Source organism: Charadrius vociferus, unplaced genomic scaffold, assembly GCF_000708025.1.
Source record: "Charadrius vociferus isolate BGI_N301 unplaced genomic scaffold, ASM70802v2 scaffold323, whole genome shotgun sequence".
NCBI classification, from domain to species: domain Eukaryota; kingdom Metazoa; phylum Chordata; class Aves; order Charadriiformes; family Charadriidae; genus Charadrius; species Charadrius vociferus.
Window position 1 is genome coordinate 1,499,638 of NW_009647692.1, and position 13,926 is coordinate 1,513,563.

Genomic DNA, 13,926 nt, shown 5'->3' on the forward strand with positions numbered 1-13,926 from the left:
TTTTTCCACCAGGAATAAAGGCAAACTTCCAGTAGGTTGTGTGTGACAGGACTTTACCCTTTCTGAAATGCTGGAGAACCTGACACGGAAACGTCCAACTGAATGCAAAGGAGGAGCTCAATGTAACCCATCTATGAAATGATGTATTTTCATGGCCTTGTGTCTGGTAGTGGGATTGTGTGGGTTGTCTGAGTGCTGACACGTGTGCATGTCTTGTAGGTTCGGATGTAAATAACATGGATTTTGTGGACAGTGGCTGTGCCCTGAGGAAGACAGTGACTCGCCAGAACTCTAAGCTAGGAGGAGAATCCAGCAAGTCCGACTTCATTATCTGGGAAATAGAGGTCCCAAAGGTAACCAGCTGCTGGCCTGCTCGCGCATCCTGCCCTGCCCTGCATAGCCATCTTCTGGTTCTTCCGGTCTGGTACTGGCTCAGTGCCATCCCAGGGAGATCAACAACAAATCGAGGAGGATTTAAGCATTTAACTCCCATTAGGACTCAACAGGAGTGAAGAGCCAGTACACAACTGTAAGCAAGAGGCATGTCAGGGCTATGCCCAGGGTAACGTTGGCTGTTGGACTCACTATTCCCTGTTATCTTTCACCCCAATCTGTTAGTCTGATGCTTTGAAAGCATTCAGAAGGCTTTGAGGGTACACAGTTACTAAGAGCAGGTGATGAATTCTTTTTTTTTTTTTCCTTTCCACTGTGTAGGAGGGTTACGTTTCAACTGCCTGTCCAAACCCTTCCTCACAAGCTGGATGCTCATCTGAGCTATTTGTGGAGCTGCTGTGTCTCTGTCTTTAGTGAGGTTTCTTTTGGGTTGAGAGAGAGATTGTGTTTTCTAGGACGATGTTCATACCTTCTTCCCTGCTTTGTATGTGCAAAATCACCAGTGGCGGTCCTGCATAGCATTGCTCTTGCCGTTCTGCTTCTCAGTAGACCCAAATACTGACAGGCAGTAATGCGAGGCAGCAGCTCCCGGCAGGATAAGCATTCTGCCTGGAGTGCTGGGGTGCTGTGAGCCCAGTGACGATGTGTAACGTGCATTTTAATGGATCAGTAAAACAGAGGCTGAGGAAGCAGAAAAACATGTTCCGGTGGTTAGTGAAGACAGGCTGTCACTTTTCTTAAAGTAGTTAACTTTGCATTGTATAGGATTACCCATACTGACTGGGGCCCAACGCTTCTGCTCTGCTCTCTGGCAGTAAGTGGTGGCGGGTGCCAGTGGAAGGGTAGAAGTGCCAGGGCTTGCACAGACACCTCTTCATCGCCCTGCACAGCTGGCCAGGGGCTCTGTAGCCCAACGGGCGTGATGATAGCCTGTTTTACTCTCCTGTGAATTTGTCTACTCCCTTTCTAATCTAAACAGCTTGTTTAAAAATGGCTAAAATCTAGTGTTTCATACTTGAATGAAAAAATGCACATAGCATGCTTTAAAAAAAAAAAAAAAAAAGGTGTGGGAGATTGGGAGATGATGTGACTTTACTTGGCTGTGGGAAGACGGTAGCCTTTACCAGGCCTGGTTTTGCCCCATCATGTCTTTGTGTCGTCCTACAAGATAGGAAGATGGATCTATCAAAATAAGCTGTGCTTACTGATCTCTGTCTACCTTGACTCACCATGGACCAGCTGAACTCTGCGCTGGTCCAGCATCACCTTATATTTATCCTGCCTGGCCCTACGCTACAGGAACTGGGAATATGGGTGAAATAAGCCACCAAGAACACTGCTGTTTGATCTACGTTTCTCTTCCTGACTGTTGCTTTCTTGTCCCTTTCGTAAAGGAGTTAGTTGGCCGCTTGATCGGCAAACAAGGAAGATTTATGAGCTTCTTGAGGCAAGCGTCTGGTGCCAAAATTTATGTCTCAACACTACCTTATTTCCATGACTCCCAAGTCTGTCACATTGAAGGTAAGTGGACTGTCTCTTTATTCATGGTCTAATATGTAGCTTGGGGGCCTTAATTAGATGGGCAAGGAATTTAAACAGATTTAGTGGCTTTGTGAGTCCAGTGCTTTACAAAGCTTTTCTGCCTGGTGCTGTTACAGTAGGGGTGTATGCCAAGTCGCTGTGCCTTGGCATGTGAACCCTCTGCTCTAGAGGGGAGAATGCATTTTAACATCTTTGGCTACTGTAGATTAACCGACGCCTTTTGCAGGATCGCTTCAGGCTTGAAGGAGGAGCTATGGGATGTGTATTAGCAAATTCATTCTTGACTGTGATGGATGTTAGATTAATTGTGGCTGAAAAATATCTGCCAGTGAATTGGGTTCATACTGGAGGCTAAAGCTGTTGGAACTGGGGCCTGGTAGTCCATGTTGCTCGTGTTGGCCTGATATCAGGTTGATGGCCAATCTATTAAAACTTGAATTGTTGATGTAGCACAGAAGGCTTCTGGTAGCTGTATTGCTTCATGGGGCGGGGGTGTCCTCAGCATATCTGCGCTACAGACTGTGGGATTTTGTCTTCCAGGCTCCACGCATCAAGTGGAAAAAGTATTGAGCCTGATTGGCAAGAAGTTCAAAGAGCTGTGTCTCACCAACATCTACGCTCTACCTCCACCAACACCATTGACGCTTCATTCCCTCCTTATGACTGCCTGGGTAAGTCCCGGCTTGCTGGCTGTGCTGGTGCAGGGTGGCAGGCTGTGGCTGGTGGCCCTAAGGCAGCGTGCGGTGGCCCTGTGGCTGCCTCACAGGGGCCTTCAAAGCTGGTTTGAGTCTGAGTGGCTATCTGTTACGTAAATGACTTTACATAAGCTAACAGAGTTTGGCTTACAGGACAGACATCTCCACCTGCTCTTACACTGCTCCTTTCGTTCTGCCTGACTTGAGAAATGTAAGTTCGTGGAACCATTTAGGGTGGAAAGGACCTTTAGGATCATCAAGTCCAGCTCTTAACCTAACACTGCCAAGTCCACCACTAAACTGTGTCCCTAAGTGCTGTATCTACCCATCTTCTAAATACCTCCAGGTATGGTGACTCCACCACTTCCCTGGACAGCCTGTTCCAAAGTTTGTTAACCCTTTCAGTGAAAAAATTTTTTCCAACTATCCAATCTAAACCTTTCCTAGGGCGACTCGAGGCTGTTTTCGTCTCTCATCCTATCACTTGTTACTTGGCAGAAGAGACCAACCCCCACCTCTCCCCAAGCTCCTTTCAGGTAGTTGTAGAGAGTGATAACATCTCCCTCAGCCGCCTTTTCTCCAGGCTGAACACCCCCAGTTCCCTCAGCCGCTCTTCGTGAGACTTGTTCTCCAAACCTTTCACCAGCTCCATTGCCCTTCTCTGGACACACTCCAGCACCTCAATGTCTTTCCTGTCTTGAGGGGCCCAAAGCTGAACACAGTACTCGAAGTGTGGCTTCACCAGTGCCAAGTACAGGGGGACTGTCACTTCCCTAGTCCTGCTGGCCACCTTTTTGGGGTGAGAAGCCCTAATTCCTACATGACCGTTCTCAGGCGCTTCTGTGGTTTCTAACACATCAATAACCCTTGTGTCTTTGCTGTTGTGTGGATCTCCATCCCCTTCCTCCACTGATATAGCAGACCAAAGGACCTCACTAGCACACTGTCCCTTAAACATTGGCATGCCACCCACAGGCTTATCTCCAGCAAGCCTGGCTTTATCTCTTCGCCCTTCAAATCTAGTTTAAATCTCTGTGCAGGACTTAGGTCTCACTGAAAAAGATCCTTTTCCCGCTTTGAGGCAGGCATACCCCATCTATCTCCAGCAGGCCTGGTGTCGCGTAGACTGACCCATGATCAAAACCCCCAAAATTCTACCAGTGATGCCAGGCTCAGAGCCAGGTATCGATCTGCTGGGTCATCCTGTTTCTTTCCTCCTCTTTCTTTCCTTATCTTTCCCTGCAACTGGAAGGATAGGGGAGAACACTACTTGTGCTCCTGATGCCTTAATCAGATGTCCCAAGGCCAACACTTCAGTCTTGAGCTGAGTTGATTGTCCGCCCCCTCTGCTTATGGGCCACTTGCTGTGAGGTCGAAATGCCACACCGACCCGTTGCCATTACTGGTATTGTCCCTAAATCCTAAAACTGGTCTTCTCAGTGTTTTACTTCCTTATGGTATTTAATAACTCTTAAAGAGGGTTTTCACATCAGTGTTTCCCAGAAAAGTTTTTGTGCATCTCTTGCTATATGGATACTTAAAAACACTTCTTTGCTCACACTGGGCATCTAGGATCTATAAGGTCACCGTGCACATAACTGTCTTCATGGATATGAAGACAGGCTTTGTTCTGAAGAATTGAATTTGTGCTGGGAAATGAAAGGTGTGTTAGATGTATTCCGAGCACAGTGATGCTCGGAAGCTGCCCAACACAATGGCTCTCTAGCAGCCAGGGCAAACTACTTTGAAAATGAGGCCTCTGTGACAAATCTTGGACAATCCTTGTGAAGATCACCTTGGTGTTTAAACACCCCCACGGGCAGGGAATCCTTGCAGGTTGCGCTGTGTTGATAGTGCAGCACGACTTGTCCTGTGTCACTTCTGACTCTGCTCACTGATCTCTTGGGTAGGTGTTACAGCTGCTCTACGCCAACAGTCCTTTTGTGTACAAGACGGGCCCTGCCCCAAGTCTGATTTCCTTTAGAGTAGCATGGAGTAACAGGGAGTAGCTTTCAGCTCCTGGTCCAAACAGCCTTTGGAAGTGAAATACCGGAGTGCCAGGGCTTTTCCACCCATGGCTGTGAGCCTCAGGAGCTGCTAGTGGAACACGGAGGGAGGCTGGTGTTGCAATGAGCACTAATGAGAATTTCTTTCCTCCACATGACAGCTGTTCCTCCCAGATGGAGTGACTGTAGAGGTGGTCGTGGCGAACCAAGTCGACGCAGGACACATGTTTCTACAGCAGCACACACACCCCACTTTCCACGTCCTGCGTAGCCTCGACCAGCAGATGTATGCCTGCTATTCTCAGCCTGAAATTCCAACCCTGCCAACTCCAGTAGAAGGCAAGTAACTTGGTGGCTCACCAGTTGTTCAGCTGAGAAATCCAGGGTCGTGTGAACGCTTGATGCCCCTGAGTTAGGTTTGGGAAGCTTCCCAGTGGGTGGGAATGTGATAGTTCACTTGTTATTTTAGCTTTTTTTAAGCCGCTGCCAGGGTACAGATGTTGCTCTACTCTTCCTTACTCCACTCACCCCTGGAGTACCTCCCCAGCCACTTAGCAGCATGTTGAAATTCAGAATGAATTAAAGTCTGTCTCGGGTTATTTCTGATCAACTTGGCATCTGGTGTATTTTTGCTGACAAGGCGTGGAACTGCTCCCAAATCTTCATAGTGTCACTGTCTGCACATGGTGTAAGGTGGAGGGTGCATCACATGGAAAGGGATTATTAGCGCATACTTTCCTTTTTGGAGACAGACCCGCTGTTAGTGACCAAAGGCTGGAAGGGGGCCGGGTACCTGGGTAGAACAGCGCGGTAGTGGCGGACAGACTGGGGAGTAAAACACACCTCTCCGTGTCCCGGCTGCAGCCCCGGTCTGATGGGGCTGTGGGCGATGCTGAAAGAAGATGGAAGCAGTGTAAGAAATGCTGTTGATTCTCAGTAGATAACTGTGCAGCACTACTAATGCCTGAAGTGCTGATTTCTGGAAATCCACTTATACTGAGCCTTTCTTCTCTGTACTCTTACGTTTTGCAGTTGGTATTATCTGTGCGGCTCCAGGCCTGGATGGGGCATGGTTACGGGCTCAAGTTATTAGCTACTTTGAAGAGACCAGTGAAGTGGAGCTCAGATACGTGGACTACGGAGGATACGACAAAGTGAAGGTTGACACGCTCAGACAAATCAGGTCTGTAGCTCCTCTTCCATGGCCTGAGGCCATATCTGGCTTGAATTTTCACCGTCAGCATCCATATCGTTTGAATTACTTATAGGTTTTTCCACAGCTGAAGTGGGAAATGGTAGAAAGGTTTGTCTGAGCAGTGGGTGTGGATTCCTTGGGAGCACAGCAAGCTCTTGCAAGGCTTTTTTGAAGGGGAAGTGAGAGGAAATAGCAACTTTTGCCACTTCAGTGTGGAAGCTGAGTCAAATGGTACCTTTGTGTAGTTAATTGATGAGCTAGGAATGAGATTCAGACTCTGTATGCCCCAGCCCCATGGGCGGGGAAAGCCGTGTCTGATGAGCAAGGCCATTAAATACTTGATTGTGCCCCAGAGCTGGGGGAAAAGCAGTATGGCCCCCATTATGGGGGTGGTTTTTTTGCTTGGAGCCCAGTCCAACTTGCTGTGCTAATCAGACAATTTATTGCTGCTGCTTAGATTGCTGGGAGAACAGTCTCTTCTTTTTTTTTTTTTCTTTTTGATTGTCATCAATTTTAAACTGCATTGATTAATCAATGTCACCTTAAAGAATACAGGAGTAACTTAAAGCTATGTTCTTATTCTGATTGATTCTCTTTAAGGTCTGATTTTTTATCACTACCTTTCCAAGGAGCAGAAGTTTTACTAGACAACGTGGTGCCACTTCCAGGTAATGGAGCTCTCGAGACGTACCGCTGGCGTTCCTCCTGCAGGGTTAAACGGGTGCCAACTGTGTACAAGCAATGATCTGTCTAAACCTTCTCCCTCCTATTGCAAGTGCAGCCGCTGATGTGACTAGAGCAAGGACTGGAAAAATTGTGGTTTATTCTTCTGAATGACCATAGCCTGTCAGACTCCAGGGGAAAGAAGATAAATGTCCAGGTTTTTTCCTGCATGGAGGAGAGAATGAATTACTCTCCTAAACAGCGAGCTGGCAGGACTGGCAGGGTATGGGTGAAGTAGCTGTAACTACTCTGCTGCCTTCTGTCATAGAATGGCTGTAAATGCACGCTTAGTTTGCAGTCTGCTAGACAAATGCCTGACATCTTCCTACTGAAATGACTGATGTGTATAGTCCTGTGTTGAAAGGACTACCCTCCAAGCACTGGAAGAATGTCAGTCACTGCCTAGAAGTACTTTCTGGTTTGATTTTTTTTTTTTTTTTTTTTCAATCCCCCCCCCCCCCCCCTTTCCCTGGGGGGTGATCCCCCCCCTCCTCTCTTCCCTGGCGGTGTTAGAGACACATGCTGTACCGGTGCCCTTCTGGGTGCGGAAGGGGCAGCAGTAGGAGGTCGGGGTCAGACCGGGTTTCAGCGCTGGGGTTTGTGGCTGGCAGGAGCGCAGGAGGCACAGGGCCTGCCAAGGCTGTAGGGGGATGGCAAGGTTTAAGCTGCTTCTAGCAGAAGTCAGTCTTTTGCATGTTCCTTGAGGTAATCGGCTCCTTCAGTATTGGTGGGGTTGGGAGGAGTTCACTTGCTGCTGGAGATGGTCTCGGGGTGGGGAGCACGAAGGAGAAATTTTATTTTGCAGCGATTTGGTAGGAAATAAGCAACTTTCCTCCAAAATGAAAAACCCTTATGTCCTGTCTACAGCATGGACTGTATTGCCTGGGACAGGAGGGTTTTCTGCTGCGTTAGTGCAGAGCAGCAGCAGTGCCCGCGTAAGCAGCGCAGGCTGCGGGAGCTGAGCCGCCAGCGCTTGCGAAGAGCGCTTGGTGCTGCCGAGGTGCTGCCCGCCCGTCGTGTAAACGCTTTTGAGTTCCCGGTTACGCTATCGCATTGTGCGGGGTCAGTAAAGTCCTGAGGTTAGTTTCTTAAGGATCAAAATACTGACAGCAGCTCAAAGGTACTGCAGAAGTATACTTTTCTGTCTTTAAAGCCTCCTAATTCATCCGCCACTTATGTTGGCATTACCTTAGCTAGTGGCTTTAGAAAGCACCTCATCCGTTCCCCATAGCAGCGCAACAGGCATCATACTTGTGTCATCTCCAGCTTAATAGCCCAGTTTCAGCAAATGCCTACAGCAGCAGTAGGTGAGGATTCTCTGGCATAACTTATGTGGGAGGTCAGACGAGATTTGCTTAGCAGTCCCTTCTGGCCTTTAAAGCCTGTGAATATCTCATTTGTTTTCTCCTGCTCTTTTCTTTCCAAAGATGAGGATCACTTTTCATCTGAAGCTGACGCCGCTGTTAGTGAGATGACCAGAGGCGCAGTCCTAGTGGCGCAGGTACGTGAGAACTGTCTGGAAAAACCTCGTTGCTGGTCTGACGGCTGCTGCTCTCCCCTCTGCCCGTAGCGTACTGTGGGTGCTAAAATCAAAACCGAAGGCAGAGCCTGTAAGCCCAGCTGCTGGGCAGCGTTCTTGTTGGGAAATCTTGGTGCCGAGAACTTCCTTGTGTAGCACCGGCACCGCTCAGGGCTGCGGGGCCGGGAAGGGTGGAGTGTTCCCTCTTGTTACTGGTGTGGGCAGGGGGGAAGGGCACCTCAGGGCGGGTTACGGAGCGCCCCTGATCCCAGTGAAGAGGCACTTACCTCTATCGAAGGTCTTCGAATAGTGGCTGTAGCCATCCACGTAAGTTAATTGGGACGAACGGGAAGCTGACAGCATTTGTGATGCTCAGTCTCGTAGCTTCCTTTGGTGTAACGCGGTGCTCAAACGCACCACTGATTCCAGCAAGGGCATGGGTTGGAGTGACTGGAGCAACTTGCCAGCAGCGTGTCCCAGCTGCCTGGCGGCAGTGGGCACCATTCCTCTAGCCTACACGGAGCTTTAGGTATGAAGTACCTGCTAGGCAGTGAATGATGCTGGCCTTGCCTCCTCCGTGGCTCGGACCAGAATTGCTGCACACCAATGTTTTTCTGTGTTTCCAGGTCACAAATTATGATAGCGCGACGGGTCTGCCACTGATACAGCTCTGGAACTTGATGGGAGATGAGGTGTGTATGTTGATATACCTATTTTTTTTTTTCAGTGCTGTTAGAGTTAATGCAGACTTTTTATTGGTAATTAGGAACTTGCTGATGTTTGTTACTAGCGGGTTTTTTTCACCTTTCTACTTTTTTTTTTTCTTTACCTCCTTTTAGGTCCTGTCAATAAACAGAACTCTGGTGGAAAGAGGATTTGCACAGTGGCTTGACTACTAGCAATGCCCTAGATGCCTCGACAACTCTTTCTGCAGAGAAAAACAAAAGAATAAATCTTGTTTTGCACTGTTACAATTCGGTTTGGCAACCTCTCAGAAGAAGACCTGTTTACGCCAGTGTGCGGAGTTTTGTGGTCCATTGAAACTCATTTTGCTCAACTGTTACCATTTCACTAGAAACACGTACCTCATCTCAGTGAGAGGCGGGGTGTTAAAAGCCATAATGACAGATACTGTAGCTTTAAAGCAAAAAATCCTCCCTGGCCTCTACTCAAAAGTTGAATGGGAAAAAAAAAACAAACCAAACCTTGAAACCTTGGGGTTTGCCTGAAGTGGGCAAATGCCCCCAAAACATTAACTGCGGTTGCATTTTCGTACAAGATGTGCAATGCCCTATGAACTTAGTGTCTGCTTTTCCTAAAATTATATCAGTTGTCCTTTTTTTAACAGGCGCTGCCTATGAAATTAATTAATGTTATTAAGGAATTTAATGTTCAGTTATGGAGTTTTCTATATTGTGCCACTAACCTGCACAAACAACGTTCATCTTATGTCTTCCTTATGCCAGGAGGTAGATGAATTGCATTCGTTGCACTTGCTGTGGCACATGTCTCACTGCAGTCATGGTTTTTAGGCTCGATATGCTTAAGGAAGAAGGCTTCTCTGTGCAGATGCTTGAAGTGCAGGATATGTTACCACTACAATTTTTGCTCTGAAATGTCATGTATTTAAAGAAAAGAACTGATTGCCAAGCCCAATTGTAGTTTATATTTTTCTAGCTGTGCAAGTATGTAAATATATATAAAAAAAAACATTGTAATATTTTGTACAAGAAAATCACTGGAAACAAAGGGAACTTTACAGAAACTTTTTCACACCAAAATGTCCTATGTAGGTAGAACTGGTTTGGAGTGCGTTAGGGTAGCTGACATATTTGGAGCATCTGAATGTCGGAAGTGTTTCAGCTCTGCTGTATACAGGATTAGCATTCCCTTAGATTGCTGTCTGGTTTGAATTGTGATCACTGCATTCTTTGCTATGTTGCTGTACAGATCTGTTTAAAAAAAAAAAAAAGTAACAACTTGGCATTAATATTGCAGTGGTGTTCTCTCTCAGTTATTTTTTCGCTCCTTTTTAGATTTCTATCACATATTTAAAATTTTGCTCAAGTAATTTAAGCTGACTTAATACTCTTGAACAGATGCCCTCTAATGTATATCATTTTAGATATGTATTGAGCTGGGATTTATTGCTGGCAGAGAAGGCACTTGCCAGGAAAATGATGTAGTCAGTCCTCAGAAGTTTTTTCAGGTGAATTCAAGGATGTCCTTACATCCTATGAGCTAACATGTCAGTGCATCACACATTTGGATAGTTGCCTACAAAAGCATTTGGTCCAATCCCTTCTGATATGGTATGTTTATATCCTTTTTTTGAGTTCTCTCCTATTCGGCGCTTATGATTTAATGTTCATGTTTGCAATAACATCCAATGAAAACTAAATTTGGTAACTCAGTTAAATCTATAAAACATATATCCTCTTGGAATGTTTCTTTCCATTTCAATTAAAGCTCGAATTTTAAGCTGTCTTAAACTGATGACTAAGAGCCTTCATTTCCTGACCTTTTGCGATGTAGCGTTGGGAAGGGAGCTCGGTGGGGTAAGCAGGTAAGAGAAGATCCTGATGGCTTTTCAACAGATGCAGATCTCCTGGGGTTCCTTTTGCTTCCAGCTGAAAACTGCGTTTCTTTTTGGAAGAGTTACTGGAAAGCTGTAGTCTGAGCACTGGTACTCAAGGCTGTTGAAACTGCTGTATATTTGTGGAATTAATTAACTCGGGACGTCCCTTTTATCTCACTTCAGTGTTTAAAGTGAAACTTGGGCGTCTGTTTCTGTTGTGCGGGCTATAAAATCCCCTCTTTAAAATGTTGACGGGTTCCAGATATCAGTCTTAAGGTTCATTGCAGAATATACACACGCCCTGTAGGTGCTCTAGACTGCAACTCAGCGCTGCTAAAGCAAGTGGTAGGTGAAAAATCAAACACGGGGATTTTTGGTGGGGGAGTAGCGAGGTTGGAAGTTAGCAAAGTTTGACAATGCCCTTTCTTCGTGCTTCTCGCCCCAGGAAGGGGGTTTCATTTCAGAGGGTTTCTCAATCCTTGCTAGCCTCCGGTATCTGCTGAGGGATGGCTTTCCCCGGGTGGAGAGTGGGTGGTTAACACGCTCTTGGCATCCCGAGCACGACGCGTGGCGTGCAGAGCTGTGCGCGCACAGCAGCTCTCTGCCGCCGCTGCAGGCTGGCTGTGGGAATTCCCTGTTCCAAATCGCCTGCCGGATGCCTCCTTCCCTCGACGGGGTTTCTGGCCAAGGGGAGGAAGGAGCTGTGGTGTAGCTGTGAAGGTGGTTGTCTGTCCCTCAGCTCTGTAATGAGCGGCGCAGCGGTGCCTTGTGGGGTACCTGCCCTGCCAGGTGAGGTCTCCCCTAATTAGACCAGTTCTGTTGGGCAGGAGCCAACCCCTTGTGGAGGGTTTGCGTTTCGGCCTTACGGCGGTGCCTGATAGTGCTCTCCTGGCGGTGTCTGGCATGGTGGACAGGCTGGAGAGGAAGGGCCAAGAGAAAACAGAGTGCCCTGCACTCCTGCAGGTGAGCGCGGTGCCCAGAGGAGTTTGTTTGTGTTTCTTCTGAATTTGTCTCTGGGGCTTTTTCTTTGCTCGGGTAGGCTTTATGCCCTGGGGCTGGATTCACCTTGGGGCAGAGAGCTGCAAACCGTGGGTGGTTGTGTGAGGAAGAGGAGAGAATCGTTGCTGCGTTCTCCAGCTGCGACCTGGCCAGAACACGGGAGTATAAAATAAGGAAAGGGTGGAAGGGGCTGGGCTGCGGTGGGCTGCTTCCAGAGACGGTACAGCTCCGCGGGGGCAGGCGACAGTCCCTCCACAGCTTGGTACTGCCTTAACCCTTCTCCACCTCACACCACTGCTTTCTGACTCATTGTGTACAAGCTTTTTCTCCTCCGAAGCCGGTCCCCGTGCTGGAGTCCTGCCGAACAGGTGAAACGGGGCTGTTGTCATCTCTGAGGGATGCGGGAGCAGGAGGCTTTGCTTACCAAATGCCAAAGCAGAAGAAGAAGAATATAATTCAGCCTGACAGCCCCGAGGTGGTAGCACCATCCCAAGGGAATGCTGATGCTGCGTTCTAGGCTTTGGGAGCAAACGGGTCACCCTCAGCTCTCCTCCCACATCCCAGAGAGCTTCAAGATACAGTCCACAGTCATCAGGCTCGAAATAAAGCATGTTAGTTTGGAAGTGGTGGGGCTTTTTCCTTAGGAGCTTAAAGCAGCCCTGGACTTCTTAGTCTGCCCCCATGGGGACGAATGTGTTACTTATTGTTCTTGACAAAGTTTAACTCATCTCAACGCCGGTGTTTTCCCCGGCTTTGAGGGCTGTGTCCGGCGGGGACCTGCAGTGACCGCTGGCGGCTGGTGTGGGGAGCTCTCCCGGCGGCTGCTCTGCCTCCCGTGTTTTCCTCTGTCTCTGCAATATGGAAAAGCAGCCTGTTCATAGAACTGTTCGCTGTTCATGGAATCATTCTCTGTTCCTTATTTGTGTTGTAAGCTGCCTATTTTTTTAAGCTGTAGTAAGTAGAACGTTGTAGGGTGAGATTAACAAAAATAAAGAGGTGTTGGCAAGTAACAAATAGGCATCCTTCTTTCTTTAAAATAAATCTCAACCTGTATAGATGCATTAATAGCTTCAGTAGTACCCCAAGGACATGGGGGACTTTTTTTTTTTTTTTTAGCATTATGGACAAGGGTGAATGGCTTTGCTGAGATGCGAAGAGATGAATATGGACTGCTTGGAAAAGAGCAGGGGAAAAGGCACAGGCCAAAAAAGGAACAGGGGAAGTTGAAACAAGTGAGTTGTATTTGCATCTTCCTTTCCGAGAGGCAGCGGTGGTGCTTCGTGCCCCATCACACCTCAGGAACGGGGCTGTGATGGGTTTTGAAGGGGTTGCGCTGCTCGTAACACCGGCGGCTGTGTAATTCTTGGCTGCAGACCCAGGGTTGAGCGTACGTGCATCTGAGCTAAGCCGTCCCATGGGGTTGGTTTGACTGAAGCCATTCAAAGGGGCTTTCCCCTTTGAAAAGTGGTAATTTTATTACGGGTAAAATGAATGAGGTCTCTGGAGATGCCTAATTTATAACTTCCTGCGGGCCGCGAGCCACACTCCGGCATTCCCCCACCGAGCAGCCCCTGGACGCGCAGACCTCCCCTCTTCGGGCTCCGTCCCAGGACGAGGGGGGCTTCCTCCGAGGCTTCCTCACCTCGCGGCCTCTGCCCCTCGTCCTCCTGCCCTGGGCAGCCCTGGGACCGTGTCCCCGCCGCAAGCAGCACCTTCCTGCCGGGCCCCCCTGAGCACCAGGGCCCGTCCTGAGGCAAAGCCCCGAGAGGATTTTCCTTCTGCACATCAACTCAAAGGCTCCTTAGTGAGGGAGGAGGGGAGGAGCGAAGAGGGTGTTTTTGGAGCAGATGGAGAATAATGGTGCCCCTGTCTGACGCTGGCGCTCGGAGCAGTGACGCAGGAGCCGTTCGGCTCCTCACCTCTCACAGCCACGTATGCAGCCCGCTCGCGGGGCGGCGGGGAACCTGCCTCTGCCCTTCCACGGCGGAAACTTCATTGGCAGTGGGTTTTTCCTAAAAAGAAAAAAAAAAATCAGATGCAAACTTTATTTTCATTCTACCACGTCACACAAATCTATCCGGTGCTGTCCCTGTCGGAGGCTGCTGAGCCAGAATTCAAGAACACGTGTCTTGCATTTAGTTTATTGCCACAGGGGATGTGTTTTGGCTTCAGTCACCTCTGCTTCCTCTCCCCCTCCTTCCCCAACCCCTTCAAAAGAAAAAGCAGCAATGCTGCAAAGCAAGAAGGAAAAAAATCTGGCTGCATTGAGCAACAGG

The 13,926-nt window shown here is 48.3% G+C and overlaps 1 protein-coding gene across 1 annotated transcript in view; it reads left to right on the plus strand.

Moving 5' to 3' along the window:
* AKAP1 (A kinase (PRKA) anchor protein 1) overlaps positions 1–9,002 on the plus strand; it is a 12,449-nt gene extending 3,447 nt beyond the window's left edge. The window contains exons 2-10 of the mRNA XM_009881452.1: positions 220–353; positions 1,788–1,914; positions 2,476–2,606; positions 4,798–4,975; positions 5,669–5,819; positions 6,432–6,499; positions 7,982–8,055; positions 8,700–8,765; positions 8,913–9,002. Of these exons, the coding sequence (XP_009879754.1) occupies positions 220–353; positions 1,788–1,914; positions 2,476–2,606; positions 4,798–4,975; positions 5,669–5,819; positions 6,432–6,499; positions 7,982–8,055; positions 8,700–8,765; positions 8,913–8,972 (989 nt within the window). The 3' untranslated portion in view covers positions 8,973–9,002. The remainder of the gene's footprint in view (positions 1–219; positions 354–1,787; positions 1,915–2,475; positions 2,607–4,797; positions 4,976–5,668; positions 5,820–6,431; positions 6,500–7,981; positions 8,056–8,699; positions 8,766–8,912) is intronic.
* Positions 9,003–13,926: the final 4,924 nt, after the last annotated feature.